Source organism: Malaclemys terrapin, chromosome 6 (genome assembly GCF_027887155.1).
Source record: "Malaclemys terrapin pileata isolate rMalTer1 chromosome 6, rMalTer1.hap1, whole genome shotgun sequence".
NCBI classification, from domain to species: domain Eukaryota; kingdom Metazoa; phylum Chordata; order Testudines; family Emydidae; genus Malaclemys; species Malaclemys terrapin.
Genome location: NC_071510.1, coordinates 41,181,185 through 41,196,871, shown reverse-complemented (window position 1 = coordinate 41,196,871; position 15,687 = coordinate 41,181,185). Strand labels below are relative to the sequence as shown.

Sequence of the window (15,687 nt, the reverse complement as noted above, 5' to 3'; positions counted from 1 at the left end):
CCAAACACAAGTGGCTTATTTTTACATATTTAATTTAAATAAATAAATAAATAAAACTACTCTAAGGTGAATTTATCCCCGCTACCATAGTCACATTTGCAGTAACTGAAGTCGCATTGGCCTCCTTATCCCTAGAGCACACCCAAGATCTGGGATACAAGGTAGACAAATCAACATATACTGACATGTCATTGCTTTAATCAGCCCCTCTTTACAGTCTGTTGCCTGAAAGGTCACAGCCAACTACTCTCATTGAAAGATTATCAAGAAGAAAACAACAACAACAGCAGCAACAACAAAATCAGGCTAAGTTGCCAAAAGCTTACATTTATCTATTAAAAAAACAGCTCTGTGTATGTGTTCTACCAAATGCTTTTAATACAATTTTGCTTATTACTGAATCAAACACTTGATTACCACAAACAGCAAATTTGTCTGTTCTGTCCTCCTCCCCCTAAATTGGTGGCTTTTTAATAATAGAAGGATTAAGAAAGTATGTCTCTTAATAGAAATACAAACCTATGCATATGGAGATACCTTGTATTCGTCAAATCCATTTTATCAGTTTATTCAGAACAGAGTCACCATATCTCCTGTCATAGAATATTGTTATCAAAAGGAATCTCCTTGTTTGTTCTGAATTAGGATTATAAATAACCAGAAATGGATCACGTACTCCTCTCTCCTCCTATGTTGCACTAAGGGCTAGTTTCTTGTTGGCATTATAGTCCCTCCAATTGTTTTCACGTGTTGCTCCTTTCCTTTATGAGATTTCCCGCCCCTCCTTCTCACCAGAGAGAAAAACAAGGTTTTCCCCTCATATGCTCTTAGACATGAAATAAGTAAGTACACATACCTCCTCCTCATATTCAGAGTCACTCTCCTCCTCACTGTCAGACCTAGGAGCTACTTCATAGCTGGTCCAAGAAGACAAAAGGATAGAAGGTTAGAAAAAAACCACTTAGATTCAATATGTTTCTAAATCATTTTATAAACAGCTATTAAATGAAATAAGGTTGGGTAATGAAACAATATTTCTCTTGTTACACCTATCAACAGAAGTGAAAGTAGTTATTAAAAATCCTGTTATGTTTGTTTAGCTACTTACCCAGGATTCATTTCTAACCAAGCATCCAGCTGACTTGCTTTTGGAGCTTCTGGTCCAAGAAGAACTTTGCCTGTTTCAGTGTGAGTCACTTTGACTGGAAGGTCACTCATCTGACTGCTCTCATCAATGGGCTAAAAGTGAAAGCCAATATCATAGTATAAGACATCTGGACTTTCTTTCCAATAGAGACAATGACAGAAAACAACAGTTTGAAAAGTTAAAGTTTCAAAAGAAAAACAAAAACTGAAAACCACAGCAAAAGTTTCTTGGTCGGCACCTGGGCCAACAGTAGGTCCCAATATCTCCACAAGTATCATCCAAAGGCATATCCCAATATTAAGTGTAACTGAATGAGGAGACTATGGAGCCAGAAGTATTTACTGGCCTCTCTGAAGAGTTTAGTGCCCAAAGAACATGATGGGAGAAGTTTTCATTTGCAATTATTTCTGACAGACAAAGGAGCCATTACGACACAGCACATTTTATCCCATACTGTCTGATGTAGGCTTATTTCCTACTAATGTGATAATATAATGTGCTATGCTTACAACCATAGTTGAAAAATAAACTGTACTACACAAAGTCTTGGATCTCAAGAAATCCACTTTTACACGTAGATGTGCACAAGCTGAAAGGGATTTTCAGAATACTCAGATATATACAATGCTCCAGAGACTAGGCTTCAGATTTTTTTTAAAAATGGCTTGTACGGGAGGATAGTTAAGCCGGATATATTTTCTCCTAGTTATAAAAATGGATCTTTTTAGGCACTTCTGGGCATAATTTAAGAAGAAAGTTATAGTGACAGTGCGTCCTATCTCACTGCAAATCCCTGCTCTAGGTACCTGAATGGAGTGGGCCACAAGTCTAGAATACAGATTTATCTATTACAGCTAGTAGGAGCCATAACTTTGGGAAAAATACAGGAAATCAAATTACTTTATAATTTAAATTCTCAAATGCTAATTTTATATTTTGATCATTTTATTTAAAATGACCAGATCATATTTTATAAAGATAACCTGGGATGACATTCATCATAATTCTACAGTATGAGTTCCAAACACACTTTACCTATACTGTGAAATATTATAAATTGTGTCAATGTGTATGCATAAACTATATCTGCAAATACCCATGAGCCTGATCCTGTGACCCTTACCAATGCAAGTAGTTCCATTGTACTTAGTCCCTTGAAGTCAATGTGATTATTTGGGCAAGTAAAGGTTCTGGGATCTGGCTCCTTGATATTTAACAACCAGCAATAAATAATGTGATTTATTTCGTAGGATCTACTCCTTTGAGAAAAAGGCTTTTAAAATGTTTACCTCTCCATCAGGACCAAGATCAGATCCCATTCCCTCTGCATTCTCTTCTGCCTTCTGAAATGAAAACAGACAAAAATGTTACGTTCAAACTAAGACGAGTATAACCAAGCATGAACGATAAAATAATTTTCATATGTTTTGCTGTTTGTTGTTCCTAAAACAGCTTTGGCTTCCATACTGGAATCTTAGCAAAAGCTATTTCACTCTGAAAAGTGACTAGAAACAGTATTGTGGGGTTTCTGTTAAATATGTCTCAATAATTCCAGATCAGAGTCACCCAGTTTACAATAATAAGACTGTAGGGCTAGCAGATAGAAAAACTGACTCCCAAGTCAAACTGGAATCTACGCTTCCCATGCATCACCACCAGTAATAAGCATGCTGAAAGTCAAATCATGCCTTAGGCTACCCTACTCAACAGGGCAGCATGAGGGTCAGTGAAAGGCATGATTTGCCTCTGCACTTAGAAATTGGCTAACAATTCTATTCATGATGTGCAAGAACAAACAGAATCCAGCTCCCCCTCCTGTTGCAGTGTTGGCTGTGCACTGCTAACAGGAGTATAATTTTGCCTTTGTAACTACAGAGAGCAGATTTCACCTGAAATGCACAGGAAGAAGATCTTGTTAGTAAAAATGGGCTATTTTGACAGTTACTCTTTATAAGCTATCACCTTTATTTTAAGTAATGGGTGTGTTTAGATGGCAATGTGGGCTAAAACAAGAAAAGCTAACTTTTCTTTTTATAATTATAAAGACATTCAAGATTTAGCTGTCCTTCTGAACACTATGTTTACCCATCCTATCCTCAAATTGAGCCTGTTTGTTCAGCAGATTCTGGTGTTTCAAAGGAGTAGAAACTTCGAAGAAAGAAATAATGGTAGAAATACCTAGGTAATACCAAGTGGGGCAAATTCTGCTCTCACACCAGTGTAATCTCAGTTCAGCCCTCCCAGGCAGTGGCTATTTGTGTTGACAGGAAGAATCTGAACGGTGCACAAAGAGGAGAGTTTACAGAAAGCAGGGAACAGGGTGATTCATGATGGCATCAGGATGATTCATGGAGGCACAGGTTTGACCTGGACTCCTCAAACTGCACTGGTTGACTAGGTTCTCCCCCACCCACTTGAAACAGTGTATTGGGGTACACCTGGAGTGGAAATGCATGATGGCAACTGTGTGAGAAAGATGAATCAGTAGATGGGAGTGGATGGAAAGAATGAAATGGAGAATTTAAAATTGTGACTGTTATTTATGTAGCACCAAAAATTTGCAGACAACAAGATGACATGGTCCCTGTGCCAATGAACCTACAGTCAAGAGACAATGCACAGATTGGAGGGATGAGTTGCAATAAAATGGAAAGTGACACCACAGTGAAGTTTAACATGAGTTTTGTCAGTCTATATACATTTCCTACTGACTACTGAGAAACATTTGTCGGAAGACGGACCAAGCTCTACAAGTCTCTCTGGGCGTGTTTTAAGGAGTTACTGGGAGAAAAGAGGATCAAGGAGTGGTTGCCAGGCAGCGGTGGCTGCATGGAAAAAGAGATGGAGACCAGAGCGAGAGAAAGGCAAAGATGGTGGTTAAATGCATGGCTTGGGGGGAATGAACAGTGTAAACAAAAAGAGATAAGAGCAGACATGTAGACAGGAATCAACATCTTACCTAGGAAGAAACTCTTTAATATTTATATGGTCTTGATCAACTCATTAAAGCCAATGAAAAGAGACCCGCTAACTCCATCAGGAGGCCTTGCACAGCACAACAGATAATCAGTCACTAAGCCTCAGTGTCATACACTGTGTAAAGAGTAGTTTGTGCACAAGATAGCAGAGCCGTTTACAACAAACGGTTCCCAAGGATTTGGATGTTGAGTGGAGGAAGCAATATGTAAATGTACTGGAAGAAAAAAAATTTATTGCTAGCACTGTGCAAATCTATTATTTAACATTTATATTGTGGTAGCATCTAATTCTCAGCCATGTCACAGTCAACTTAGGCACAGTAAAAACATATAGTAAATGAGAGCCCCTTCCCCCAAGGCCTTGCAGTCTAACATAACAGGTAGATCAAACAAGCAAACCAGCAGGATGAGGTAACACAAATAAACAGGATTTTTTAGCATAGACTATCTGTGTGCACAACTTGTAGCCAATCAGCAGCAGTAATTATAATTTAACACCTGCCAAACTATTATCAGATGACAAAGATGCGCACATTCAGGAACAATAAATTACAGCCTACATAACCAGAAAACACTCCAGACAGGGACAGAAACAACAATGAACCTAAGCAATGGTCCTAAAAGAGGGTATTCCATATCTGTTATTCAGTTATGCCACAGACAAATAGAGGATGACTTGAGGGGCGATGACAATTGTATAGAAGTATTTTTTCTTCATAACTATGGCTGAAAACTTCAGTGGGTGAAGTGGGACTAGGAGAAGGACTTGGAAACAATGTCCATCCTTGACAGCCAGTGATATGGGCTGTTTACAAAGAGGTGCTTCTCAGCTGATCTCAGACACCAATATGCTTACAGAGCAGATGTCCCATTTACTATTTCATAAAGTAATGCCTCATCTTAGCTATGCTCCTGGTTATTCTGGCTCTACTCTACCTGCGTCCTCACAATACAAATGGAAAGCTGTATACATGAAAACATATGAGAGGGCAAAACAGTGACACTCATGTACTTCATACTGAAGACATACTCTGCCTACATCACATATGTGCTTGGAGTATTTGAGAAAGTCAGCTACAGTCCTAAACAAAAGACTACATCGTGAACTTCTCCCGTCTGTTTCCCTACCACTTGTACAGTACGAACTATCTACAGAACTTGAAAAAATCTTGGGCTCCTATCAGAAGCAACTCCACTGAAAGTGAGTGACCCAGTTCTGCACTTGTTCAACAGACCAGAGCAGTTCAAAAGGAGCTATTCCAGACAAGTGCAGAATTATTGCCAGAAAAAAAATCCAGAATCCTATTTCCCCAAGAGCACAAAATGGATTCTTTGTAACCAGTCTGGCCTCTTGGGTAAATAGGCTTCATTTCCTAATTATAAATAGTGAGGCTGAAAAGAAGTACTTCTGCACCATCCACTTCATCAGTGTTCACCCTTGGGAGCAAGCCTAAAGGACTCTTGTCCTGCTCCTATGTAAGAATGGAATACTTAATTATGTTTTTAATTGATTAAACCATTTTCAATTGATTAGGTAATACAAGAACAGAGGTATCCAAAGTATATGGCTGCAAAGCACAATGACAACTTGCTGGGTGACTGTGGGTCAAACTTAAGTAACAAATGAAATCACAGTTATAAATCAAAGCACAAACACAGCCATATTTATTAGGACTCATCTCTTTCTTTATAGATGAATGAAATGGCTTGATGGCAGAGTTCACTAGCATGGAGAGGCTGAAGATGATCAGGGTAAAGCACAACATTTTACTGCTAATTTTCCTTTATGTTTTGAGCTGGGCAGAACACATTGCATCAGATATTTATGGTCTGTCTGGACACGATTTTTCAGCATTAGAGACTTATGAATGCATTGACATCACCAGAAGATTCTCTCATCTGAGCACAGACTTATGCTAAGAAAATACTGGAATAGGGCCATTCACAGATACAAATGACACAAGAGTGTCAACAGAAATACTAGGAAACACTATGTTTATACCACTGTATAAGCCAAGCACAGTGATGCTGTGTGATATCTGTGGGGAGAATTAAGTGTGTTAAATTCAAATGCTGCTCTTGCCATGACTGTAGGCCAAGTACCCTGAAATCTGATTTTTATTTTAAGATATTGCCTCCTCATTCTGTTTTACAAAAGAATTCTTAAAGAGGCACAGCTGACATTTTTTGGAGGAGGATGGAGGGGAGGAAAGGGTACTTTTGAGGTCTGTCATCCTTAACATTGTCCAGTTATTATATTTTGGTGCTTGTTACTGTACTTAGCATGCTCTTACTCTATGTGGAGAAACCCAAGCAAGCATTTCAAATTCTGCAAGGGTAAATTACCAGGAAAATTAGCAGGTGCACTCTTTGTTTATGCAGAACAAGCAAATAAAGTTCTGAGCCATTATTTCTTCTCTCTCATATTAAGCAGACTCATACCATGAGAATTAGATAGTCATCTAGAAGGTCATCTTGTCCGTCCTTCAAGGTATGAAAGGAATTGGGGGGTCATGAAAATACCAAACTATTATTTAATGACTTCACTTACAGAATTATTTTATTAAGTAAATAATATTGCTCAACTCCCAGCCATACCCTCTCTGACTAACAAAGAAATGTTTCATAGCATCCAAAGTGAATTTTAAAAAGGCTTTACTAAATGGTCAGAATGCAGATAGAAAACAACAGTATTTCCAAGCTATCGATTTGCACAAAATGGGCCTAAACAAAATGCTCTCTCTGGCTCTGTCCACTTGCCCTGTCAACTAAGTATAGGACTGAGCTGAGTTCAGAATTGGAAGGTTCAAGATAACTGTTCAGAGGGCAAACTGGCTGCAGGTACCAAGAAGGAATATTCACTTTTTGTGCCTCCAGGTGAAACACTGCACAATTAGCAAGCACTTCATGGTGGTGTTTTCAGTCTCTCTCTGAGGCACATTATCCACTGCTAAAGCCACCTGATTTGATACACTAATGGTCACTTAGTAGTTCACTATGACAAATCCTATGTTACTACAAGAGACAAGGTAGGTAAGGTAATATCTTTTATTGGACCAATTTCTGTTGGCATAAGATAGCCCTTCTCTCACCTTCCCAATCTATAGAATTTAAGAGACATACATGCTAATTGATAGTAGGTTGGCTAATTCTTGCCTATTGAATATTTATTAATGAATCAAGTTTATAACCCAGTGAAATTTTCTAATCTTGTCCCCCTTCCAGTCTATGGAATTATTCATGTTGATTAGTAAACTGACACTTAAAGAGCTAATTCAATATTTGAATAGCATAAACCACATGATTTCTTATACCAGACTTTTGGAACAAAAATGTATACTCATTTAATGTTAGCAATTTCATAGTTTATAAAATTTCAAGCAAGCTCGTATACATAAGACCAATGCAGAGTTTAGCTTAACAGAGAAGGTTCAGGGGTGACTTGATTCCAGTTTATAAGTATCTGTATGGGGAACAAATATTTAATAGTGGGCTTTTCAATCTCGCAGAGAAAGGTATAACATGAGCCAATGATTAGAAGCCCAAGCTAGACAAATTCGGACTGCAAATAAGATGTATATTTTTAATCATGAGAGTAATTAACCACTGGAACAATTTACCACGGGTTGTGGTGGATTCTCCATCACTGACAATTTTTAAATCAAGACTGAATGTTTTTCTAAGATGTGCTCTATTTCAAAAGGAATTATTTTGTGGAAGCTCTATGACCTGTGTTATGCAGAAGGTCAGACAAGACCATCACAATGGTTTCTTCTGGTCTTACCCACCAACAGTTACATTAGCAGGGCGGAGGGGGGAGATATTAGTTGTAGCTCAGTTCTCTACTTGCCTTCTTTCTTCTCCTCCTCTTTTTCTTTTCTTTGGCAGCTTGTGCTTGCTTGTGCTCCCAAACCAGATTAGTCAGGTTGGCCACATACTCATCTGTCTGCTGCAGCAAGTATGCCAGACGTCTGTCTTTCTTCTGGTCAATCAGCTTACGGTAGCCTTCTTCATCTTCAGCCTACCAACACAGAGAGAAACAACATTCATGGTCTAGACACTTACAGAGAAGAAACACCACCACTAGCACTGGAACTATAGAAGTGTATTTGAAATGTCTTCGATTCCCATTTTTGAGGTGCAGGATAACTTGAGGACCTTCTACAAAATAAATGGGTCAGGAAGGGAAGAATTGTATACTTTTTGACACACTGAATGGGTAAGGCCCTAGGAAACTCACAGCCTTACAGAAGGCTGCAAAGGGGAAGATTTTCAAAGGGTCAAAGTGCAGTTAGGTACATAACTCCTATTGAAAGGTAATGAGAGCAGGATGTCTTAATTCTGATTTGTGCTTTAGAAATCTCATCCAATAATCTTTGAGTTTATGAATTAGGAGGTGGATTTCCTGCTAGCATGTTTCAAACATGACCATTTTCCTAGTCTAGACATGGTCTTTGAGGGGAGAAGAGACTTTTTAGTTTTTAAAAGATAAACTTCTTGGTATATAGGGTAAAAGATAAGTAAAAATGCCACTGATTTGGGCTACATTTCAAGAAAGGAATGAAATAACTACATAGCATAGGTCTGACTGACACTTAAACTTATATACATAGTTATGTTGGTCAGAGATGTGAAAAAAACCCAAACCCCCAAGCAACACAGATATGCTGACAAAAACCCCAGTGTGGAAACAGCTAGGTTGACAGAAGAGGGCCTCTCTTGGCATAACGAACGTCATTTAGGGAGGCAGTCTTCCTACCCCAGCAGAACTTCTTCAGTCTCTGCTAGGCGGCTTTTCTGGTATAGCTATGCCAGCACAGGCTCTCTAGTGCACACACAGGCCACGTGTGCTCAACATGCAGTTGTGTCCTCACAAGAATTCAACTGTGAATTTGGTAAGCACTGGGGTAGTAATACCTGAAGTGCCCCTGACAGAAAATCTGATTGAAGATGACCCTCAAGTGATTTGTCTTTGAAAACAAAGATGACAACTCACAGTCCACAGGTAGATGGCCTCAGGGGCGAGCAGTGGATATTAGTGTTCTGGGCATGTCGGAGGGTACATCAAGTTGGCCGCTGCCCCTCACTTTTATTAGCGATGTGACCTACGTGCTCCTAACATACAAATCCTGGACTGATATCTGCTCATTCACCTCAGGATGTAAAAATGTTTTTAAAACAGCGAGAGTACCTTTTTTCATCTACATGTTTTATTTCTGATAATTAACATGGCAACAGTTAGAGCAGCTAGTCTAAAGGATCTCTATAATGTAGATTGGTATATAACAGGGTTGGTCAACCTGTAGCTCCGGAGCCACATGCGGCTCTTCATAGGTTAATATGTGGCTCCTTGCACAGGCACTCACTCCGGGGCTGGAGCTATAGATGCTAACTTTCCAATGTGCCGGGGGGGGGGGGGGTGCTCACTGCTCAAACCCCTGCTCTGCTCCAGGCCCTGCCCCGACTTCACCCCTTGCACCGAGCCTGCCATGCCCTCACTCTTTCCCCCATCCCCACCAGAGCCTTCTGTGCACCGCGTAACAGCTGATCGCAGCGGGCAGGAGGCGGGAGGGAGCGGGAGGCACTGATTGGTGGGGCTGCCAGCAGGCAGGAGCCCCTGCAGGTTGGAGTGGGGGGAGCTGATGGGGGGGCTGCTGACATATTACTGTGGCTCTTCTGCAATGAACGTTTGTAAATTCTGGCTCCTTCTCAGGCTCAGATTGGCTGCCCCTGGTATATAACCTTGAGAAAGGCCTCAGGGCCAAAAAATTTGTTCTTTTCCTCTGCAAATCTTTCATTTGTATTTTGCATGTACTTGTATTTTTCATTTAGTGATTTAAAACCAATCTAGTCAGCCCTTATAGTTGGTAGTGACAGATTTTGGACAAGCATTGAGGCTTTGCCCCATATCTTCACCCAAATTAGACATTTACTTGCTCTTTCACTAATGTTGTGCCTTACGAAAAGTGTGTCACTCAAATGCTTGTAAAAATTGAGAATAACTAGTTTCCCAGTCATTAGATTTACTGTTGGTAGACCTCAGTGAATCCTATTGTTAAATAGAATTAGATCACAAAGTTACCAGATTTCTACTAATATTAAAAAGAAAATATTAGTCTACTCTAAGGTGCTAACCATGACCAGCTAACACACTTCTAAACACAACTTGCCTTGTCTACGTTAGGTGCAAAGTCCTATATAAAATTATCTTCGTTAAAATGTGTTAATTAAGATGTTATAAAAACACAAGCTATTTTCCTAATCTAGACATGCCTGCCAATCAGTTTGACAGCACTCTGAAGAGACATGGTCACATGGGAAGCCGACCCATCACACTTTCCCCTCAAAAGAAACGATGAGTAGTACTATTGTGAGGTGGTGGGGAGGAGGGAAAGAAAAAGAAAGATACTCTTGCTGCTAGCTTTCTATGGACCATAACTCTGGGGATTAATGGTCAGATGGAATTAGTGTCGCTCTTAGACAGTCACTAATTCCCAGAAAATACTGTATTTATCATCATTGCTTAAATACGTATATTTTAAAAAGCCAGAGTGGGCTAGAAGAAACAGTGTGAAGAGAGGAGAGAGAGTTACTGCTACTAACTGAAATAACCTTTTTCCCTTTACCTTTTCTACAAAAATAATTTACACAGCAAATGTATTCTTTGGCACATAAATCATAATCAAACTATATTCCTGATGAATATTGCAAAAAAATAGAGGCATAAGTAGTTATTAGAACTATAATGAAAAGGTTAGAAAAAAATACATGATCTTCATGTGGTGAATATACTAATGAACTTTGCCACATACCTGCACTGTTGTAAAAAATGTTTGAAATACGAAATTAGAAAGATTAGGTGATTTAATGGAGGTTACAAAACAGCAGTTATACTGTCACGAGCAGATTACCAGTAATGAGGCTAGACAAATATACACAAGGGTAAATATGGCTCAAACAAAAGTAAATATGGCTCAAAGTGAACAAAGTCAAACAAATAATGTCACTACCACCACTATAAAGCACATACAACTAATCTCACAGGTATGTTTAGATTCATATTAGTTAAAATCTAATTGATCAGAAAGCCCTTATCATGCAAAGGAAGTATATGAGTCCTTGAGAGTATATATCAGGTATTAAATAGATACTGAATTTATCTAATATATACTTAGCAAACAGGCTGTTTGGCAGTCAAATCTGAAGACGGCAACATTCAGTATTTGCAGCAAAGTTTGATCAGCAATGCTCAGTTACAAAGTAACTTACACAGTGGCCTTCCTAATCCTCAGGAGCTCACTAATTTGTTTTTCCTAACTCTTTCCAATAGTATAAAAAATATGCTACATCTTAATACAACACATTACTATCTCCCCACTCTCATATCATTAGAATTGTTACTACAGAGCATGCCAAAGTTGGCATTTTACCAAAAGACCCCTTACCATCAGTCTTCTCATTCTTTCTTTCTCAATTCGTTCAGTTTCCTTCTTCTGCTCACGCTCAGTATTGGCATGCCAAGTTGCCACAGCTTTAGAAAGTTTCTGAATTTTCCCAGCCACTGACCGGTGGTATTCTTTAAAATCTTTAGCATGCTGCAATATGCTGTTCAGATATTCCTAGAGAAAGAATATAATAAATCAGCTGAGACATTGTAGTATAAGTGGAAGAACACAGGATTTAAAATTACGAACACCCAAATTCTGGACTGTTCTGCTTGCTTACTGTATGGCCTCTGTTAAGTCATTTCTTTGTATTCTGGGATCCCTAAATATAAAACGGTAATAGCTGGCCAAGCAAAGCAAGGTCTAACACTTACCTCAATGGCATTTCTCTGTATCTGGAATACATTAATTTTGGAATAGCAGAGATTAAAATACCTGGTGCTTCTGTCTACGTTTTCTCTCCTGTTCTATTTTCTGCTGTTTCTCAAGCTTTTCTGTCATTCGGGCTTCCCTCAGAGTCTGGCGCTTGCTGCGCTTGTAGGCTTTGGAGTTCAGTGCTGTCTCCAGTGTTGTGTCACGGCGCATGCAGGCCACCACCTCTTGTCTTAGCTACCAGCAAGAAGAGACAAACTTAAAAAAACCACCATTCTGCACTCACAGAAGAACAATTTTAGTCACCAATACAGCATACGAAGGTAGAAAGTTAACTTTTCATGAGCTCTTCAATCCTGCTTCTCCCTTTCGCTTTCCATTGAGATACTGAAAATTTAGATCCTGTAATCCTCAGATGCAGCAAGAAGGTGAACATCATCCTAAAAAGCTCTTCATTCTTTGTAGGATCTTCCTCTTTCTATACAGTGGTATGACCTTCACTTATATAAGCAGGTCCACAAGTGGTGTGTCTGATATTAGAGGTCAAACATGGCAGATGTCACACTCCTTCCTCCCTCACAAGCTGGTGTTGAAAATGATTGTCCTGCTGGCATGGAAGGGGCCAACCAAGATGAAAATCCATTTTAACAAAGCACGGTAGAACAAGATGACCTGTGTTCTGTTTTAAATCTGATGTTGAACTTGGTTGACCCCACACACATCGACGGGACATTCATTTTCAGCATGAGATAGTGGGATGGCGGAAGCAGCAGGGAATTACTAAGGCTGAGAGAGGCATGGCCACACAGTTCTAAATGCACAGAATGAATAGCATGCTGCTCCTGAGAACTGGCCTCAGACAAGACTCTACTATAAAGGAATCACTAGGGCAGTGGGGAGGAGGATACACATAGCATGGTACACACACTACTAAACTGTGCTAGTCCCAAAGATTTCTTCCAGGAACCAATTTTGGCTGGCCAATAGGGGCAGGGTCAAGAGCAGCCAACTGACACCCCTGCTGCTCTCAGGCCAGCTGGGAGAGCCAAATGGCAAGGGTCTAGGGAGTCTGGCACAGCAAAGCCCCTTTGCAAAATTCTTATGCTGTGCCTGCACCCAAGGTCTGAGCAAACTTATATCTTGGACATGCTCTTGTTGGGCCTAGCTGCACAGCCTCCACATTACCACAGGCCTTTTGAAAATAGGGGTCACTGTGAGGAACACACAATAATCACACACATGTATCACTGAGAACATGCAACTGGTTCTTAGAAAAATTTGACCCACTAGGTTTTGAGATTATCAGAAAAGTGACATCTATTACGATTGTGAACTCTCAGCCTATCCTGTCCTCCTCTTTGATCTGTTTCTGTCATCCCCATGATCTCCCTGAAAGACTAGATCATAAATCTAGGATTTTAAGGACTATACTGCAGGATTAAACAGGAGCTGGGGAGGGAGAGAGAGAACACACGCATTTTCAGTAATAAATGAAATACAAGATACTGATCATGTACATTTGATGTTTCTATGAATAGCGTTTTTCAGTTAAGTTTGCTCAAATATTGACATTCCTCTTTAAACTCAGTACTTTCGTAAATGTCTACTGCCAATATATCCTGTGCTGAGGAAAGATCACTTTCGATTGTGATCACTGCAAAAATTTCCCTTCAGTAAAAGGCATTACCTGGCGCTGAAAATTCAGTAACCTAAGTGCCTTCAGCTCGACTGTAGCTTTGGTTCGCAGATCAGGAGGCAGAGAGCCAGGTAAATTCTCCAGTTCCTGGATTCTGTGAGCAATTCGAGCCTGAAGTCTAAGATGATAAAGGATGTGGGAAAGATATCAGGAAAGATCTGTCAGTAGTTATCATTATTATATGGCAACATAAGCAATTTCTAATACCCAACTATTCAGTCAATTTCTAATACCCAACTATTCTGAATTAACATGCATTTCTAGGAATGGAGAGAAAATCAGACTTACATTTACTCTACAGGAATACCCTTGATAACGAACAATGAAGACTCTCTCTCTTCCCTCCTCCCCTAAATTTTAGCTATTAGTTGTATGGGAACAGCAACTCAGCAGATCTATTCTACTCATGCTTTCAAGCGTTTTGTGTTTGCAAGCCAGTTTGTTAAGCACAAAGAAAAATATTTTATAAAATAACTGAGTATTATTTTAGGTCTCTTTAAAGTGTGATTGCAGTCAGAATAGTGATTGTGTAAGAATGGGACATTCTTATTTAGCAGAACTGTTTCTTGTTGGTGATTAAAATCCTATGTGCTTATTCTACTGACAAACTTTAAGTTTTCACTTTCTTTATTCTTTAAACAAACTGTTGGCATTGCAGAGCTATTACAGTGCAAGCTGGATTCTATTCCAGCTCACTCAGCCCCTACAGAATTAATTTCCAGTTGCAAACTCTTTTAAGACCAACCATGGTGCACAAGCCAGAAAGAACACACCTTCACTTTCAAATTCCAAACTGAGTTTGTAGTGCTGGTACTGTAGTTATATAATGTTTCTAAAGTGGCATTTTGTTTTGTTTTACTTGTAACTTGGCATATTTGATCAGGCAATGAATGACAGACAAACATGGACCCCAAAATGCTACTTTTAATAACACTATCTACATGTGGTTTAATATTCCTTTTGGCTTTTTGGCACTTTTACAAATACAGTGCTGTCTAACTTCAGTGTAATTTCAACCATGGAATTCTTTCAACTAGATAAAAATGGATTATAACCAATAACCAGTGAGAATTTCTGAATGAATTCTAAGTGGTCCAGTCGTTAAACATTTTGGGCCATGGTCTGCATTGCAATGCAAGTGAATCAACAATAGGAGCCAGAGGAGAGAATTTCTGTCCCAATTTTTTACAAAGCCATGGAGATGAGAATTTATCTAGTCTACTCATGCTACATGTGACATACACACTTCTGGAGATTTATAAGGGAAGTCTGATTCCATAAATTAAAAGGCTGATCCTACTCCCTCCTGAAAAGGATAACAGACTCATAGCCAAACCTATACTATCACTCATCTTCTCTCCATCACAATATAATACAGGTAAGAAATTGATAATAGCATTAATAGAGTATTTGGCAACCTGGTAAACGAATTTGCTAACAAAGCAAAACATTAAGGATACTGGCTATGTCACACCAACCAAACTAAAGAACCGCTTACACCTAAAAAGGCAATTGTAACTTATGCTTTTTAAAGCCACATACACCACGCATTCCTATTCTACAACATCACCCCTGCTCCAAAATAATACATAAGAACAGCCATTCTGGGTCAGACCAATGGTCCATCTAGCCCAGTATCTTGTCTTCAGACAGTGGCCAATGCCAGGTGCTTCAGAGGGAATGGACAGAACAGGCAATCATCAAGTGATCCATTCCCTGTCATCCACTCCCAGCTTCTGGCAAACAGAGGAACTAGATAAAAATGGATTATAATCAATAACCAGCAATATTTTCTGAATGAATTCTAAGTGGTCCGGTCGTTAAATATTTTGGACCACAAGCTGCATAATAGGTGGTGCAACCAGCCCCAAGTATAATACTTTACAGGCACACAGATGTAAAAAGGCAAAACACTAGCTCCAATTCTGGTGCCACTAAAGTCAGTGCAAGTTTTACCAGAGACTTCAATGGGAACAGGATTGGACATATTGACAGGTCAATTTTCTGCAGGCACCAGTTTCCATGAAACTTAAGCAAAGCAAAGCAAAA

General features: G+C 39.3%; 1 protein-coding gene across 3 annotated transcripts in view; it reads right to left on the bottom strand.

Annotated features, from left to right (window-relative positions):
• The window catches only part of SMARCA2 (SWI/SNF related, matrix associated, actin dependent regulator of chromatin, subfamily a, member 2), a 178,777-nt gene that overhangs the window by 116,966 nt on the left and 46,124 nt on the right, over positions 1-15,687 (bottom strand). For all 3 annotated transcript variants that reach the window (XM_054031641.1, XM_054031640.1, XM_054031642.1), the window contains exons 7-13: positions 13,630-13,756; positions 12,006-12,179; positions 11,571-11,744; positions 7,976-8,146; positions 2,437-2,490; positions 1,109-1,239; positions 857-917 (exon numbers count right to left, since the gene is read on the bottom strand). In XM_054031641.1, coding sequence (XP_053887616.1) covers positions 857-917; positions 1,109-1,239; positions 2,437-2,490; positions 7,976-8,146; positions 11,571-11,744; positions 12,006-12,179; positions 13,630-13,756 — 892 coding nt within the window. The remainder of the gene's footprint in view (positions 1-856; positions 918-1,108; positions 1,240-2,436; positions 2,491-7,975; positions 8,147-11,570; positions 11,745-12,005; positions 12,180-13,629; positions 13,757-15,687) is intronic.